Source organism: Harpia harpyja, chromosome 4 (genome assembly GCF_026419915.1).
Source record: "Harpia harpyja isolate bHarHar1 chromosome 4, bHarHar1 primary haplotype, whole genome shotgun sequence".
Lineage (NCBI taxonomy): Eukaryota > Metazoa > Chordata > Aves > Accipitriformes > Accipitridae > Harpia > Harpia harpyja.
The window spans coordinates 55882163-55902026 of NC_068943.1; the positions used below are offsets into that span (position 1 = coordinate 55882163).

Below are 19864 nucleotides of genomic sequence, written 5' to 3' on the forward strand. Positions count from 1 at the left end.
TCCTTAAGTATTTGTTTAGCCTTCATACTTGAGCTTATTTTACCTTTTTGGAATTGATATTGTACTTTATATGATGATTATTTCTCATAGTTGAACTTCAACATTGCTGCTGACCTAGGGCCTTACTGTGGTTAATATGTTCATGCATACAGTATTTCCCTTGGTTTTTTTCTTTCCTTTTTCTTAAACTTTTTTGCCATAATTACAGTAAACGATTTCTTTGATTGCATGTTAAGAGGGCAGAAATGCTGTGCCAGCAGCCTTTTTTTATTCTTTGCCTCTGCTACTGTTCTTTTGCTGGCTCCTGAGGGTAATAAGATCTATGCACTCTACTAATTTTCTTGCATACTAGCTGCAATTGCAACCTTTAGTAGTTATTATTTAATTAACTCCAAAGTATTGCATGAATAATGCAAAATTAAAAAAATGGAAAAAAGAATAAAGGTCAAAACAAGGTATTTTTATATTTCAAATCCATAAGCATTATTTCTTGGAATTTTTGTATAAGGTATTAGTAGGATGATGACATTAAATGGTCTGCATAATTGTAGAAGTATCAGAGGTATGTAGTAAAAGAGAGTTTGGTATTTAGCTGGGGATCAAATTTGTTTTCATAATTTGTAGTGAGAATTTCTTAGAGCCTTGAATAAGATGCTTTCCTAATGTTGAAATTTTAATTCTGCTTTACCTTTTCTAGGTGTTTTCTTTTCAGTTACCAGAAGTTGACTAAATATTATTTTTTGATAAACACTGACTAATTCTAGCAGAAAAAAAGTTTGTATATATTTGGATGTCTACTTATAGATCAGTAGGTCTGAGCTGTGAATGTAAAAATGAGCAGTAAAGGTTTGTGACTGTATATTTGTGTGAAGGCAACATAAAGACTGGCTTTTAGTAAGTAAGAGTTTCTGGGTTTGCTTTTGTAGTGGATGGCTGTATACACAGAGCTGCTGGGCCCTGCTTGGTTGCTGAATGTCGTAACCTGAGTGGCTGTGAGACTGGACAAGCAAAAATTACGTGTGGATATGACCTACCTGCAAAATGTAAGTAAACCCTTCCTCAGTGTTTTCTTATTGTTTTAAGCATGTGGAGCTGGTAGGCGTGCTTTATTTCCCTGTAGTCTAATTCAACAAGGTATTCATTTTACAAAATTAGCAGTGGGACTTAATTAAGCATGTTCTGTCATAATGTCTTCCCCTCAAAGCAATTCAGGCTTTTCTAAACGATTATTTCACCTGTGTTATCCGATGGAAACCTACATGTCTCTAAAATATAAAGCATCTTTCATGTTGGTTTTTTTTTTTTGCAAGCTAAAACATATCCTTTCATATGCATAATAAAGGATTGGAAATGCTTTATGAAGTATGAACAAAATATACATTATCATATTTAAGTTCCACAGAGACAGTTTTTGAAACTGTTGCATATTTCATACTCTTCATGCAGATTCCTTGATTGTGAATACTTTGAGAGCTGAGGAGATCAAAGTGATGTATTGTGTTTTCGGCTGCTGCGTTGAGGCTGATTGGCAATTACTGTGAAGGCATCTGTCACACTTTAGCTTTCAACAGAGTGCAGCTCAGTGCTGGAATGTTTTTGCACTTTGAAAGTGGAATTGTCAAAATTCCCATCCTATTTAAAATAGGGAGACAGCTATTTGACCTTGTTGCATAGATGTTGAGCTTGTCTTGGAAAAAACTAACATTGACAGCACGTTGGTCGGCCAGTCTGTTATATAAGAATAAAAAGTAGGAAATCTCTGCAAGTTAGGATCTTACAGAATAATATTTTGAGATATGATGATACAAATACCAAGAAAGCATTGCAAAGAGCATGTAACTAGAATTCAAGCTCTCTTTTTTTATATGCAGTCTGCACTAGGAACATGGCTCATTCAGAAATATTTAGATCTGCTCTCTTAATTTGTTCTACACTTTTTTCCTGTAAAATCAAATGCTTACTGCAGTAGCAGGTATCTTTTTACGTTCCTGTGGCCCTTAGTGCCTTAGGTAAAGAAGAAAATTGTGTTCCCAGTCATATGTTGGCACCTTCTATGATGTTGATGAGAGCTATCAACTATTTCCTTGACGGTGATAATTGCTATATATGAGAAAACTTTCCCATGTTTTATACCTAGTTTTACCACATGTTAATGATTATTTTTGAAAGGTTAATTTGACTAGAGGTCAGGGAAATTGTTGAGGAAGATTCTATGTGGTAGTTATGTTGGGTTTGTATATGGCCAAAATCTTCACCGGATTCCTATAAAACAGACAGGGTTGTTAGATAACACATTGTAATTTACTGGGGATTTTTGATGTTTAATTCTTCCCCTTTAAAAAAAAATCTTGGGAGAGACAGAAAAATTGCTCATTCATAGATGCATAATTCCTCCCATGTATTTTAGTGAGATAAATTAAAAAAAAAGGTACCAAAGCCATGAGCACTGAACTGTGTTAGAAAGAGAAAGGGTCATGTCTGAGGCATGGCCTTCCCTTAAATTTTATAGCAGTTTAATCCATCTTGCTTAAGTTAGGTTTGTAGAACAGGATCCTGTTTGAAGACTATAGGAAAATTTTTTAGTTTGTTCTTTATGAAGGAATAATAAACAAAACAATGAGAAAACCCATTATCACTTGCAGTTGGAAATAAAACCTGTAACCAGACATAGAGAAAAGTCAATATTCTGCTTAATCAATATTCTTAGAAATTGAAATTGCACCAAAACCACATCTATTTGTATTTGATCATGCATCAACATGAGAGGGGGAAAGGATACATTAACTGATAAACAGGCAGGGGGAGAGAAATGTATAGTTTGCATGCAGAGGCTGAGAATTAGATACTCTTGAGTTCTTAGATTTTTTTCCTTAAAACATTTGTGTTCACCAACTGTTGTTTTCTTTTACTTTTCCCTTTAGAAGCTTTGGTTGTAGGCTCATTAAATTATTGTACCTTTTAGACCATTCATCTGAAAGTGATCAAACAATCAAGACTCTGTTTTCGTATTTTAAAGAGCTATAGACCCACGGGATATCTTCTGTCACTCTGTGTCACTTTGTCATAATAGTAGTAGTGGAAACTACTTTACATCTGATTTTTGTGAAGAGAAGAGCAACATGACGGGAGGTCCGGACTTCCCCATCCAGATGGGCTGTGATGCAATTTTGTGTGTCAGCAATTTTTTGAAGGTTATAGGTGAATGGATAACCGCCAGCTTTCACAATGAGTTTGCTTTTCGCTTATGTATTTGTATATAGGAGACCAACTACAATAATCCATTAACAGTTTGAGTAGTGCAATGATTATTTTGTTGTCTCTGCTCTTCTCGTGATTGTAGTTGGATGAATAATGGTAGTAAATGTGAAATGTATTTCCTAGCATGATGAATTGTTATTTTTTTGTTGTCTAAAAGAATTGTAAAATGTTACAATTGTATTTCCTACCCCTGGGTTTTTCCCATCTCTAGTTCTTGATCCTGAAATGCTTTGCTTGGAAGCAGTTTGCTGAAATCAGCAAAGCTGCTCTGGGATGGAGCAGCCTGCCTGTGTGCTGTATGATGCAGGACTTGGGCTTAAGCAGAGGACTCCATTTTAAGATTTAGTATTCAAAGATCATGCAGCATATTGCTCTGTTTTATAGACAACTTGGAGGAAGTTGGAATTAAATTTGGCATTTGAAGGGAAGGTATGCTTTGTTAGGAAGCTGGTAGTTGGTAAATAAAAAACTCTGGCAATCTCCTTTATGATCTATTGTATTTTTATTGAATACTTTGCTGTATTTACTTAGGTTAAATAAGAACAGGTCTGACAAATAATTTCTTCACAAAGGAAAATTGAAAAATAATGTCTGACTGAAAAATGTAAAGATTTAGTGTATAGGCTAAGCTTTCTGTGATTTGTTCTTGTTGCATCTGAGTCAGAGGTCGGTTTCTGAAATACACAAGTAACAGTAAATGTTCAGGGAGAGAATACATAGAATAATTCATTTTTTCCCTCATCTTTTTATCCTAATAGTGTGAACAGACCAAGATTAACATGTCTATAGCCTAGAGATGTTGCTTTATGAACTTCTCACGATATATATTTTTGAATGCCAAAAAATAGTCTGTATGAAAATAGAAGTGAAATCAAATTGAGCTTTCTAATTACCCATTAATGTAACATTCAGTACAGTTTTACAGAAGTCAGTGTAATCACCATCTGCCTTCTGTGCTGCAAAAGCCTACACAAAGCCCCCCAAAATGCCAACCGAGTTATTTGCTGAATACATAATTTGGTTGATGTAATCTATTGTTGTTTTTCAGCAAACACCTATGCAGGCACCCAAGTTTTCATAGCGCTTTGGAGGGCTGAAAAAGGCAGTGCTTTTTGCTCTGAGATCTTTTCCTTTAATGCTCTCCCAGACCAATCATCAATTACTTAACTTCTGTACTTCATATTGTTGTTCCTTTTAAAGAAAAGTTCATTCTAAATATTGTACAACTGGTCTTCAAACATTGAGCAATACTCTGATACCGTCATGCTTTAAATAACAGATGAACAGTATCTGTTTAAAGCTCTACAAATGCTTGTTTTCTTTCTCATTTGATTAATAGTCTCAGTTGACTCTACTGGCAGAAAATGGTCTGAATGTAAATTGTGTTTATGGCTGGAACCAAGGGTCCATAACAGCCTCATGGCTTGTTATCTGCTTGCAGAGGTTCACTATAAAAAAAAGACCCTGTCAGAACACATTAGAAAATACAGTCCCATTCTGCAAGGTATTTAACGGGCTTAAAACTAATTGCAGACGTGGTGACAACATCCAACACAGGTAAGGGGTACCCCCACCATGGCAGGAAAGGACCCCCAAACTAACTTTTTTCTATTGTTAATATGTCTAGTAATAATTTCTTTATTTTTCTGAAAAATGTTTGCTAATAAACCCCTTAAACCTAAGAAAATAAAATCTTACACCTTCTAATATGGGGTAGAGCCAACCATTGGTAAATTAAATCTGAAAGGTGGACTTTCAGTGGAGGTACCTTGCTGGAAATGCTAGGCAGTTTCTAATACATTGGTTTATGTTGTTAATAAAGCTATAATATTTAGAATAATTTTTTTTGTTTGCTCGATATTTTTAGTACTTTAGCAATGTCCTTTAGGAAATGCCATATATATTGGCATAGTCTTCTGGTCCAAAGTCACTGTGTAGATCAATCTGGAGTAATAATGTGAATGTGCTCTCAAAGACAATTCCTGCTGTGAAATAAGTAGTTAGGAGGAGTGCTAGTATTAAACGCAGTAGGAAGAATCAGCCTTTAAATTTGTTTAATCAGATTAAAAAGTGGAGATTAAAAAACAGAGATTAAAAAGTGTCCTTCTATTATATAGACATAATTTTCTGTATTTAAAAGATGAATATTTGGAGAGTATTATTTTAAAGTAAGGCTGTAAGGGTAATGATTTTAAATCTTTCCATATTTTCTTGGAGATCGCTTACAGAGCTGTAATTAAAAGGTTGATTATGCAGAAACAGAACTCCAAAACCCTACACCAGTACTCCAGAACTGATCAATTGGAAAAATGGGGCATAATATTCAAGCGCATTATCTGAATTTCCAGGGTTCCACAAAGACCTTTGTTTGTTTATTTACTTTTAAAACCTTGGTTGATGTAAAATACGTAAATGTTTTTTCAAACGATTCTATATTTCCGATACACGAGAGTCAGAGATACTTTCTTCTGTGTGGTTCTGATGTGCAGAAGAACGTTGTCTTTGTATGACTGTTCAGTTTGCTACCTCCCTATTTCTTCTGGAAAAAAGTCTGGGAATTGAAAAGGAAAGCATTAAAAGTGAGCAATATGTGGCCAAGAAAGAGGATTGCTTAGGAAAGACTAACTTGGTTACTAGTTCTCTGTTGGTCAAGGTCCTTGATCTTCCACAATTGCTTTTAAATATTTAAGTGAAAACAGGTGTGCCACCAGATGCATAGCTAGACTGAAGTTTGATGACATTTCAGTTGAAAAAGGCTGCTGATAAGCATATGGTGACACAATCATTAATATAATTGAAGCTTCATAAATGTTATGATAGTTTTCCAGGAGGGATGTCTTTATACTCTTTGTCTTAGCTGAGAAGCATCACATTATTGTCAGCATTGTGCCCAAACTGTGTGACACCTACTGGAAAAAACAGATAGAGCCCGAAAAAGCTCTAGGTAGGTATTTCCTGAAACAGTGCTGAGCTGCATCGGGTAGGTATTTCCTGAAACAGTGCTGAGCTGCAGCAGCTGTTTGCTGTCCCTTTTTTGTATTTCATAAATCTTTATCATTGCTTAAATATTTAAAACTAAACTTAAAATGAAGCAAAGCAAGTTAATATTAATCAAAGGTCCAAGATCCCTTATTCTTGATATTTTTGTTGTTTAGATTTCTTTGGGAAAGGATTTTTAAATGGTTAACAAACCCACTTACTACGTATTTGTGTGTTTTTCTTCTGAGTTGTGTCTAGGTTTCAAAGTTGGGGTTTTTTTATAAGCTCAATTTATGTGTTTTATGGCCATTTTGAAAATAAGTGCAGTGTTGTCTTTATTGTGTTTTAATTTGGTCTAATTGGTTTCAGTCATCTTAATGACCTGCTATATTCACCATTAACAATAGCGTACATTGCATGTGCTGTAAAAGTGTTGGAAGGGAAATATTAATGATTACTTCTTTGGTCCTGAAACCTGCTTAGATTTTAGAGAGGGTTTTATGGTATATTGTAAAGCTTTATGGCTTGTCTCTCCCTTATGTACACCCCTCCACATACACACACAAAGGGAGAAGTTAGGACCCATGGGGAATGATGTGGAATACATTTATCAGCTTCAACTAAACAAGTTCAAACATCTTCTCTTCCAAGTCTGCTCAGGGTCTGTCATCAGTTTGGGTGGAAAAGGGAGAAGCGCTGTAGCTGCCAGTTGAAATATGTGGTTATGAATCAGTGAGAATCTTCCAGCACAAGACTATGTGGTCTTTGTCCTTGGATTCGAGCCTAGCTCATATACATTTTTTAATGGATATATTCTTTAAAATTTAATTTGTGAATGGACCGGTGTGCACATTTGTCAGTGCTCTCTGTAGTGTCATGCTGTGGCACTTTCAGCATGTACTGCTGGAAACCCTCGTTTCCGATCAAATTGTTCAGTTAACAAACGTGTGTATTGTGGCTAAAGGAAATGTTTTATTATTGATCCTCACTGCTAAATCTAAATCCTCCTCTTCTGGGCATCAATTGCTGCAATCCAGTGACTGAATATTGAACTCCAGGACAGGAGTGGGCACAGACAAAGTTAATAGGAGCACTGAACCGTTTGCTCAGTAATTGGGTCCACCATTGGCTTATAGTTAATAGGATGTGTTAACACGGTGTAATGTCGGGCAGCAGAAACTTGATGCCATGAATTTCCCACCCTGGTCTTATTATTTCTGTAATTCTGGATATCTACAATTTCTGCAAAGGTCCAATTCTTGGTGTTATTGAAAACAGTGAAAGAACTGAGTTGGCAGTGTAGTGTGGTGGTGACGGCAGCTCACGCCGTTTGTTCCTGGCGTCAGCATTCTATGTACTGGGGTTTACCCTCTGGATACCCCCTTGATGAAACAGAGAGTAAGTTACAAGGTGTAAACACTTTCCTAATGCCTAATTTATCTGTAAGTTACTATTTAAAATGTCTCCTAATTCCATGAAAAATAATTTTCACTGGAACATGACTTTCCACACTGGTGGTGTATAGTCATTCCTCAGGCATGTTGGCGCTGAAGCAGGGTGTTGTGCCCCTTAAGGCTAATATATTTTATTTCCTCCATATTTGGGTAGAGTTGGTCCTTTTTACTCAAATAATAATAATAAAAAAAAAGTCTAATGCGTAGCAGAAAAATAAACAAAATTCTGATCGCTACAGTCAGCTGACAAGTAGAAGGGGTTATAATAGGTTATAATGGAGATGTTTATGCTTCTTTAACTGCAGCGGTTGCTGCTGCTCCCACTCTAAGACTTCCTCAGTAGCCAAAGCCTACACTCAGTACTTGAAAAATTAATCTCTGATGCATGAGATTTTGCCTGCCTGAATTTTGCTTGTCTCATTTTAAATGGTGATAGAAATTGCTTACTGTAGTAAAACACAACATTAACCTCATAGTGTGTTGGCACTTTGTGATTTATGCTGGTTTAGTCTCTGAAAAATATGCAGCCTGTCTCCCAAACCTGGATTTACCTTATAAAATATGTTGGCACAGGCTTGGGGCTTGAATTGGAACACTAACTGCTGATACTCCATCTCTCTAGGGTAGGAAAAGAGTTTAAAATTGTAGCCTCTCAGAGGTCATTAACTTCGTATCATTTCTTCAGATTAATAATAATTATATTCTTGTAGCTGGCATGTTTTAGAAACGGTACAGCCTGATTTTCTTTCTTGCAAGCAAAGTATATGATTCCTTTTTGTGCTGAATCTGCATATTCCTCACCCAAAAATATGATAAATTATTTGCAAATGGAAATAATAAGATCATAGATAATAAATAAGGACATAGCTATTTTCATTCTCCTATTTTGAAATAAAGCAAAAGGAATAATATGGACGTGAAAGGTGCTGTGATTTTTTTGAGTTATCCTTCACTCACCCACAAACCTCGCTTTTTACTTGAGGTTTAAAGCTGCTAATTTTATTTTTATTTTTTTCTGAATATATTTTGAAAGAATCTTACAGATGAAAAGTGGGACTGTTTTAAGAGGAGTTCTTTACCTGTAATCTTATTCCTTTAGACCAGTCTAAAGTGGATAGGATGGGAGGGTTATGTAAAATGGTTTTAAAAAGATCTTTGTTTCACCCAGCAGAGGAATCTTCAGGCTATTTCACATAAACTAAGTGCACAGACCAAAATATGTTTTTTTGGTGAAAACTGAGGCCAAACATTCAAAACATTTTCTTCAGGAAGAAGACATCAGGTGTGAGACTGCAGGGCGTAAATAATGTTTTAATTGCTGTAGGAAAGAATCTAAATAGTGATTAACCAGATAGTAAAAAAAAATTTAAAAAATTGGTATTATTTGACATGCTAAAGATGCTGTTTCACTACTGGTGAAAAGCTACCATCATCCAGGACATTTTGCCTTTGAGTATAGGGATCAAAGTCACATGGATTTTTTTGTTGTTGTTGTGCTGCAGTAGGAATTTATGAAAAAATTAGTTTCCTGGTATTTTAGATTTCTCATAGTGTCCCCCTTTTCTTAACATTGTCTTCACAATCAGATTTTTGTTTGTTTTGTTTAAAATATTTCATACAAGTTGAAGAGGATACATTAGGTTTTATTTTTTCATTTCTTCTTGGATTTCTCAGATTCTTTTCTTCCTTTTTTTGGTATTTGTGAGTTTTCGATGATGCTTATGAAGATTCGTGAGTTATCATCAGTGATATTGTACCTTTTTACAAAAAAAAAAGGAAAAACAAGTGATGGAGGGGATACATTTGTATTACTATATATCTGTAGCTATACATCTATTTGTCTATGTGTGTGTTTATATTTTTTCTGTGCATGCTAGTCTATCTTGCAGATTATTTACACTGTTGCATGACTTGCAAATGATCTACCACTTATCCTCTTCTAGATTGATGGCAGTATCTTGTAGGTTAATTAGCTGATAAGAAAAAATAGGTTCTGGATGTCATTGAGTTTGGGCCATTTTCAGAATATCTGGAGAAGAAATGTTAGTTTTTAGTGGTTGCAGCGTGGGGCTCTTAGCTTGCTGGATTAGGACTGAAGTTTCACTGTTGGGAATACAGAGGAACTTTGAAATGCGTCATCTAAAGGGCACAGCAGTCACTCTGATCTGGGCCGTACACCTTTCTGGAAGTCTTTGAATATTAACAAAAAATCAAACCGTAACAAAAAAGACCCAGAGGTACTCCAAGTGACTGATAATAGTTCTAGGACCAGGTTTAGGAGGAAAGTGTATTAATACAAGATACAGTACTCTCTTTGTAAACTTTTTTATAGCCGTTTCTGCCCACATGCTGGTTTGTAGGTGAGTATAGTTTGTGTAATATAATTTACACAGTAAGAAGTCAGAAGAAAGTGTTAATTAAACAACTGTCACCAACTTTGATTTATGTCTTCTTACATACTCTTTCTTAGCTAGTTGTCATGCTACAAACCTCTCTTCTGGCTCCTTGGGAAAGTGAGTTATACTGAATTCCCCTTAACCTCAGACACAGTGGTCTGAATTCTTATATTTTCTAGTGATGTATCAGAGAGATGGACAGAGAAGTGTCTGACCATTTTAATGTTTCAACATGGCAAAAAAGAATGTGTTTAATAGATCACTGCACACTTCTAAGTATGCTTCCTATTTAGTTTTCAATAAAAATAGTTGGTAGCTTTCCAAGGCTTTTCCAAGCTTATAAATAAATAAATACACAAATGAGAAATGCTTTGCAACACTAAAAATAACCCCTTTGATATCTAATTATATGTATGTCTGTCTGGATTGCATTTTTTTTTCAACTACGCTTTCAGTATAATTTTATACAGTGTTTGCATTAGAATTAAAACGTGGGTCCATTTTGAGAAAGTAAGAGTAGTATTTAATATCTTGTAGCCTGCATGGGCTATAAACAGCAGGTCATCAAGACTGTAAACTGTTTAAAGTAGCCATGAACACAACGAAGGAAACAGTTTTTCATTGAAGCTTTTTTTTTAACAGCTGCATTATTAATTTTTAATTCTCCAGTAGAACTGGGGAAACTCCACACATGTTATATGTGAAGCAGAGGGGGGAAAAAATCCTTGAGACTTTGAGAGGTGTCATGGATAGCAAAATAATGTCATATAATATGCTCTGAAAGCCTGCAGTTTTGAAAATCACAATTCATTCAAGTAAGAGATTGCATTTGTGTCAGGTATAATCCTGTCAGAGGTGTAATTCTGTTTAAAACAACTTTTTTTTGCGAAATGGTGCAGAAATATTTCCAGGGAAGACTGTTCATTTAAAATTAATCTGTTGTAATACAGCCTCATGAGAAGCTGAAATTGAAGTTAATGCAAAATTGACTGGGGAGCCATGAATGTAGTTGGATTTCTTTCAGTTTAGGGAGTTGAACATAAACAAAGATGCAAAACAAGTAATTTTAAATCAGAATCTTACACTTGGCAATGAAAGACAACTTCAGAAAATGAGTTTTGGCTTTGAACGATTGGCCACAACTTAAGAATAAAACTGCCTCCCCATCACTGCCAGGATCCCTCCTTCTTGCATGGTTTCTGAAGGGCATAAAAACTCTCCTCTTGTTGTGATTTATTGTTAAAGAATATTTATTACCTGTCTTGCTTAGGGACTGTATAAATGGAGACTGCATTTGACATAAAAATTAGTTTTAGCCAAGACTGGTATTTCCCTCCAGATTACAAAAGAAAAGCCCAACAAGACAGAAAAAACCCAAAGCCCCCAAACAACAACAAAATCTTGTTTGGGTTAAAATTTTTATAGTGGTTATGGTTAAAATGCTTCCAGTATTGTCATTGCCTTCCTCACTAGCTCTTGCTTCCGAGTTAAATTAGCTCTTGTATGGCACAGCCACCACTTTGGCCTTTCTTGGATTTTTGCTGCTTTTGGCAAGGGAAGGGACCTATCCAACACCCCAGACTGGGATGTGAAAGAAAATCTAATTATGTTTGATCAACTGGAATGCCACTGTGTTAGCCTGGGAACAATTAGGGTAGAAGTAAAGAAAACTTATATACAGGTTTCCCCCCATGGGGTATTCAAAGGCATCAGAGAAGAGCAGAAGATCTGTGTCGGAGGTCTGTGAATCTTACAGATACTTTGATGTCCTATTGCAGCTACAGATCCACAAGTCCTCCTTATTTATGGAACTTTTATTATGCAACTGGGGTACCTGGGTTTTTCTCCTTTTTAAAAAATTTAAATATGCCACTATATAAGTTCCCCAGACACTTTTTGTCAAATTAGTGTAATTTGTAACACTTCAGGATCTCTAAAAACATAGTAAGATTTCATCTTATTTTTTCCCTGTCTTTTTATTGTTGATTTTAGACAATGCTTTATTTAGCTTTTCTACCAGATGGTTTTATCAAAAAGATCAGTTAGTTCATGGGTCAGAGAATCACCTGTGATCATACATAGAGGGTGAGGCTGAAAATGAGAGGACTTTTTTAGTCTTTTGGTTTTTTAGTAACAATATTTTAGGGGCCCAATGACTGTGAATAAGAAACCAGGGCAGCACAAATGAGTAAATCCCCTGTATGGCAGACACAGCATGTTCTGAAAGGAAATCCACTAAGGTGGGACAAGGTGGTACCTCATATACCAAAGAGCTTGGGGGACTTTGGCCTTTTTCACATGTTGTGATGCTGTTTGGTGTGTTGTGTGTTCCTGTGGCGTACAAAGAAATTTCAGCTGCAGAACTCCTTCCACTCCTGTTGCTCTCCTTCTCCCAGACAGCTCAGAGCTGCGTTCATGCCTGCAGGGATGCAGACTTTAAGTGCCTGTTTAAAAATAAGAAATAAAAACCCGCTTGTGCGTAACCCACATTAGGCAAGTGGGTCGGCATGACAGCAATGGGAAAGAGAAAGTTTCCAAGTGTTGACTTAGGTTGACTATCTTTTAATAGGAGAGGAATATAATTTTTTCAGTTTTTGGAATATTCTGTGCTTTAAAAATATTCTTTGAATTAGTTCCAACTGTGGATGTGACTTTTGTATCAGAGTAACGTACCCACCAAGAACAAACTGAGGGTATCAGTGCATTTCAAGTAATCCACTAAAACAGCATCAGTTGGTAACAATTTTCTGTCACTGCTATTCAGTGTTGAATTTGAAGCAGAAGTGTATAAGCAAATGGCTCTGTAACCCATTATCTAACCTAGTTCCTCATAAGAATCCTATTTTATTAAATAAATGGTGATTCATATTAGACACAGGTGTAGTAAGTCCCTGTCTTGTGTTTTTCTAGCAGCCTGCCAGTGTGAGCAGCCTGAGATTTCCATGTATTGCTGTAAAGTGAATGAATTGTTTCCTAATCTGCCCAGTCTTTTAGGAGGCGAATTCAGTGGCTTTAAACTGGGAAAGCTTTGGGCAGGGCCAACTGTACCGAGCCCTGCTCTGAAACGAATGCCTGCGAGGTGGTTGCCTCTCAGTAGTGCCATTTTTGGCCACATGTGAGGTACACATGTTTGTTCTCCTCTCACACTTTCCTCACTTCTCCATATTATCCAACCAGCCAAACATATCTCCCAGCCTATGGCAGAGGAATTCAATGTGTTTCTTTGATACTGGGCCTTGCATTTAACTATCAGCTCCAGGCTATCCTTAATACAAACCAGTGCTAATGCTCATTTGGATTATTGTGTATTTTATTGGAGAAATTGTAACGGAGATGTGCTGTTGATGTTTGGAAAACAATGTGTTTACCTACCATTGTTTTAAAAAATAAAAGCACCCCTGTTGGTTTACAGTAGCTGGATGTTCAACAGCAGGAGCTGTGATTTGGCTCTAAGCCCAGCATCCATTATATCTTGCACCTTTAGCCTCCAAATTGATAAAATGGCATGCGTACAATTAACAGATTTAACTACAGTGTCTCTTTCCTAAATGCTGTGCCTGCCAAGTATATTATTCCTCCCCTACCCATGCGTTTTTCTACTTCTTCAGACTTTCCCCCCTCTTTCCACCACTTTCTTGGGCAGTCACTTTTAGTGGTGATCTCTCCATATTGTTATTGTGTCTTTTCACAGACTGGCGGAGCATCCTCGATCAGTTTAGTGTCTTCCCAACCATCTCTCACCCTTTCTTAGCTGTCTTTCATTCTCCATTCATTGTCCAGCTTGCTTCTGTTTGATGTGAACTCTTTTTTGATTTTTTGACTGTAGTGTTTACCTCTATTTCTTCCTTCCACGTAATGAAAAGAACACTTCCTCTAAGTACAAACCTGGGTCTAAATCTTGGGTTTCATGAAAGTCAGACTATTTGAATTAAGGTTTAGGGTTCATTCCTACTAAATGTAAGAGAAGCATCTGAGCTTGGGCTATAGGGAGATGGAAATGCTATGATCCCAGAAGCAAAGCAGTCCTGTTTCATCAGGTATCAGTGTAGCTACACTCAAGCATTTCCAGCTGATCTGGAAATGTTATTTTCTCATCTAAACCAATATGTTAATTCAGACCATAGTTAAATGCAAGTTCAATAACTAAAGATACTTTATTTTTCATGTCGGTTACATACTTTGTTTTAATATATGCATTAAAAAGATGATTGACATTTCTTTTACTGCATGAGGTGTGGTATGTGCAATACTGTCCTCTCTACATACAGGGAATACCCCTTCATTTTTAAAAATCACAACTGTTGAAACACTGCCTGTATATCATTGATCAAACCATACACATTTTAAAATGCATTCCTTCTGCTTCCTTCCTATCAGATGTTGAGAAATGGTTGATTGCAATTTCTCTAAGTTGCGAGAACTAGTCTAAGCTTGCCTTCTGATCAAATAAAGTCTTAAGACATAATGCTTTATAACAGGCCAGACTCTATGATTAAGCACACGGAGTTTTAACTTGTGAATACTTGACCAAATAAATGCCATAATCAACAGGAATAGATGACGTGATGATTTGCTGGGTGTGAAAATCCTTTTATTAAGGCATTTGTTCCTTACTTTCATGACACGAGTTTCATCTGCGATCAGACTCATAGTACACATAGTATCTATAAAATTATCAGTTTCTTTTTTTTTTCTTTTTCTTTTTTTTTTTTTTTAAAGAAACCATGGCTTTTCAGATGGTTGTGTTACAGGTCTTCATGGAGAATTATGCATTCAGCTGGTGGGCTGAACAAGTATTTCTTTACCTTGCATACTGTAACATGACTCATGACTAGTGATCCTATTAAAAGTGTCTTGAGGCTTTGGTAAAAATCATGCTTTTCTCCCTTTTTGAGTGATCATTGTTTTTGAAAGCTAGAGAGACTTCTTTGTTTCTTAGCTTTTAGTCTGAAACAGCATGCGTTACTTCAGTCTTTAAAATGCAAGGTTTCTCTGTAACCAAGGATTTTGAGATCCTTTCTTTTGTACATTTATGTTTGAAGGTATTCATTTGAGGGTAATTCCAAGTAAAAAGAAAGTCTCTTGTGGCACAGTGGATGTCTGCAGGTGTTCTAGTCTCCTGCTATATCACTGTGTGGGAGATTTCACCTTCATGTTTAGGGAGTTCATTCGGGCTAATCAGGATTGGCAACTCTGTGCAAATTAGATTGTAAATGAAGCTTGAAAGTGGAATTTATTTTAAAGAAAATATTTGGATTAAAGAGACTGTGATATATTTATCATTCTATTTTCCTCTTCCAGCTGAACACTCTTAACATTTTCTTATTTTGTTAAGTTATATTAAAAATTTAAAAAATGTAAAAGAAATTTTACATGAGGTGGATCATTAGTACATCCTGCTGGGTTTTTTCCTGAGTATCAGTCATACTTAATGCATTCAGAACATAATTGTAATGTATGGAGAATTCAATCTTAACTAACAAGCTGCAAAAGAGACAAGTAAATCGGTTTTCCTTCTTCATTTTGAAGTGTTTTCTTGAGAACAATTTTCCGAAGGGAAGAAGGTTAAATTATGGGTCCCAGTTAGGTAGCTCTTTTTTTAAGTGCAGTGAGAGATGTTATTAAACACTGTTTCCCCCTGAAGTCCTTGCTAAACTCAGTGAAGCTGGCTTGAAAACTGACAGCACTTTGCCCTTCATGAGTAGCTAACTTATCTTTATGTTTCTGAAGACTTGTGGAATTTACTAAATCCTTTAAGGAATAAATGGGATATACTTTGTATGTACAGATTTTTATCTATTTCCTTTTCTTTTATTGACATTACGTCATGATGCAAGGTCAGCGAACTAGGCATGGGCTTTCTCTGTTACTGCGCTATGCTGGCAGTGCTGTTCTGTTCTCACAAGCACGCCCAGTTCTCTTTCTTCAAGTTTCTACTTGACTAATGAAACATTTGCATTGCTCTTTTGCCCAGTTCCTAACAATTCCCTGAGGAGCTGTTTTCACCTTCTGTAGAGCATTTACATTTTATCTTTGCAAGAGAGGAGTTTTGGCATCTATTCTTCTTTCTACCCTAATGGGATTGATTTCAGAGTTACCTACACAACCATTCCTACATTCCTGTATAAGTATAAACCTTCAAAATACATGGAACAATGACCTTCACATATCAGAAGATTAACTAAACTGGAGAACAATAAAACTTAGTGAAGCAGGAATCTTCAAATGATGTGGAATGATTTTTGAAGCTTATGTCAGTTTTGTTAGAGCTTTAATTTTACATTCCTGTACTTTTCAAATTACTTGACAATAGTGAGCAAATAGTAGGGTGTACTTTTTTTACTTAGAGAAAGGAATGGAACAATTTAAAAAATAAAAATAGTGTCTTGCTTGAGAAGAATGGTGCTTATTTGAGACTTCTAAGACCAAGAAATTTCAGTTTGCCCTCTGCTAAAGATTTCATTTCAGCAACGTGAATGAAGTGGTGGCGGAAAATTTTTGCTTGGAAAGCCTTTTTGGGAGCTTAATGTAGTTTGCAGGTTTTCTTGTGACATTTAAAAGCGATTGGTTAGGTTGTGGCAGTGACACAATCCTTAGTTATGCAAGCAGAGATTGGGTTTCTTTCTCTGGCTTGTGCCCTTCATGTTAAGATGGTTACTGTAGAGTTAAATATACTGTCTGTGTAAATCTATTTTGATATTGTGGATAGCACTATGATTCTGTATGTTCACATAGCATATGGTCATGTTCTTCAAATAAGGGAAATCTTAAGAAATTTTTCAAGTACATAAATGAGCACAGATATTTCTGGGGGATAGCAATTTCTGCCATTCAAATAATTTTCCAAATTGTTTTTTTTTCCTCATTTTTTCTGGGCTTACCCAGACATGGTTGATGTGCATAATTCCAAAATAATGGAAAGAATAACATTCTAGAATGAAATGCCCTCCTTTTGGACAAAACAAACACAAAGCTGGAATGCTGGAATTAAGGCTGGAAAAGCTGGGAAGGAAGAAGATTTGTTAAGAGATGTATAATTTTGAAGGTATTAATTCTTTACAGCTTGAGCTGTCACATTTAAGACTGCTTCCTACAGTAGAATATCAGAAGTTACCAATTCAGATTGTCAACACAGAGTAAACAGTCAAAATAAATTGAAATTGCCCTATGTGAATCATTGTCCTGAGGAATTTGAAAGAAAGTAGTGTTAGTGAGATATGTTATTTTCTCAACAGGGAAAGCAAACTTGCCTTCCCAAGACTTACCTGTCACCTCCTAAATTCCTTATTCAAAACCATGCATATATTTTCATTTGTTTATGATAGGCATAGGAGTGGGAAGTCCCCATTCATCCCTACTGCTCTCAGCACAATATCTAACAAGGTTGACAGGTCTTGTAATTTGTTTGCTTCTTCTATTCTTTCATTTCTTTTTCTTCAATTCACAAAAGAGCCGTATTCCAACTCCTGTCACTTTTTGTGTGTTAAACTCACTTCAAGTGAACCTACATTTAAATCTCAAATCTTCTGCTCTGAATTAGGAGGTGGCTGCACTTACATGAATAGATTTTAAGGATGAAAATAATAAGCTTCAGTAGCTTAAAATTTTATTGCCTAAATCTGTTACTACATACTAATTCTAAGCACTCCAGTGCTGATTTAAGATCTTACTAGATGCCTTTTCAGAGAGATTGCAGAATGAGTGCGTGGGTACTAGGCACATGGGAAAATCTGGCCACTAAATAATTCTTTAGATTAAAAAAAAAAAAGGCACTGTGGAGCCTGAATAGTCTTGCTTAAAAGGTGCCTGGGGTCGAGAATTCAGTTCAGCAATCCATGATTGCTACAAGCATCAAAATGCCTTAAAAAAGGTTGCAGCTACTTAATGTGGTGCATTGCTTGATGGAAGATACTGCTGTCAAACCTCCAAGTATACATTTTCATTGCCTGGGAGTGTCACCCTAGCCATATAAACTTTAATTAAGGGCTTAAAACATTATGTTGTGGGGGAAGAGGGGGCAGAGAAGAAGGAGAATTGAGAACTTTGACCAAATACAGAATTTAGGCCAAAAAGTTGCCTCTTGGCTCTGTGCCATTTTCAGTGTTAAAATTCAGTGAGATGTAAAAGGAAAAGGAATAATTAGGTGATGAGTTGCTGCATGAAAATTTCAAGGAGTTGTTTCTGTTTTGTGGTTCTGTGTCAAGAGTTTTCTTACTAGGTGATTGTTTCATAAAATGAGTGGAGAAGTGGTTGAAAATGTGGGTATATTGAAGCTTACTACAGTAAACTATCATTAAATGATCATGATCATTTGCCCTGTGTAACACTTCTCTGCCTGTGGTGGTTTTCTAAACACCAAATCCTGTAAGGCTCTGGGTGCCTCTAGAGCACTGCTAAAAATCTCAACTTGCTTTACAGGTTCTTGGCACCTTTCGGGAGTGGATGGAGGAAGACTGTACCAGACTTGTTGGAACAGAGCAGTCTATGAGTGCATGGAAAAAATTCTTCCACCCATACTATGACTGGGGATAGGGTGTGTCCCATGAAGCTTGGGATGGGAAAGATTGTTTCCCGGAGGCAATCATCGTCCTCCCATTGCTGCCTCTCCCCAGAGTGAGCTCAGAGGCATGCGTAGGAGGCAACCCATTCATTATGTCTCAGGTCTGTTGTCAGAGCCTGCTTGTGTGAGTGGCTGTAGGGATCGGCCATGGAGTTGTGCTCCTTTAATGTGTTCACGCTCTGCCCTGCAGCATGCATCCTTTGCATTTGACATCACAGTGTGTACTGCTTGGCCTTTCAAGGAGAGGAGCGAGGTAGTCTTCCAGTCTTCATTATACCCCATTTCAATGAGAATAATGAAATAATCCAGTATTTTAAATATTGGAAAGGATTTAGGCCCATTTATGTATTCATTTTGGATTTCCTTATTTGTGATTCTTTAAGGCGCAAAGTTAAAAAAAAAAAAACCAAACCAAATTGGAAGGTACGTACTTCCCCAGCAGGTCATTAGTAATGATATAGCAAACTTTATCTTTTAATTTATATTGTTAGTAGATCAGACTTCCGGACATTTGTCTTAATGCTTGTTTCCATGTTTAATAGCTGAGCTAAAGGTTAAAAAAAAAGGGCTGCTTCATCATTCTTTCAGCATTTGGGGAAAGTTAGTCCAGCTTTAAGGTTTCTGTACCAATGTGCTCCAATTCTGAGCTGCATGATTGGCTTCTAACCAAGGTCTTTGTGAAGCATGGAGGGTCATGGTGTATTGGAGATAACAAAGCATACCATATTATAACATTTCCCTTTCTTTTCCTTTTATGCTTTCACAGAGCAGAGGAATTTTTTCCCTAGCGTTTATTGAGGGAATCAGTGATTACCTTCCGGAAAATAAAATTATTTTCTTGAAAGATGTAAGTGCTTAAACCTAATACTGAAGCAGCAGGTGAAAAATAATAGTGAGGCTGCTTTTAATGCGGCAAGTGGAGAATGCATAATTGAAACAGTATGATGATGAAAAGGCATTATGTGAAGCTGTCAGAAGTCATTATAATATACTAATTAACACACTTTGCACTCTTAGCTTATGCTGTTGTGCGCTACTATTTGTTCCTCTTTTGCCTTTTATATTCCTTAACCTTTTCTGCAGGTATTTGAAGGCAGGCAGTGGTATTTCCTGTATGTTGCTATATTAAATGCCTTGTTAGAGGAACCTGTCACCTGCATAATATGGATTTTCCTCTTGGTAGCAATTTAATGTGTATGCTTAGGCTTTTGTCTTGT

The 19864-nt window shown here is 36.3% G+C and overlaps 1 protein-coding gene across 5 annotated transcripts in view; it reads left to right on the forward strand.

The window, feature by feature from the left end:
• The window catches only part of MACROD2 (mono-ADP ribosylhydrolase 2), a 918876-nt gene that overhangs the window by 276035 nt on the left and 622977 nt on the right, over positions 1 to 19864 (forward strand). For all 5 annotated transcript variants that reach the window (XM_052784123.1, XM_052784121.1, XM_052784124.1 and 2 more), the window contains exon 5: positions 927 to 1043. In XM_052784123.1, coding sequence (XP_052640083.1) covers positions 927 to 1043 — 117 coding nt within the window. The remainder of the gene's footprint in view (positions 1 to 926; positions 1044 to 19864) is intronic.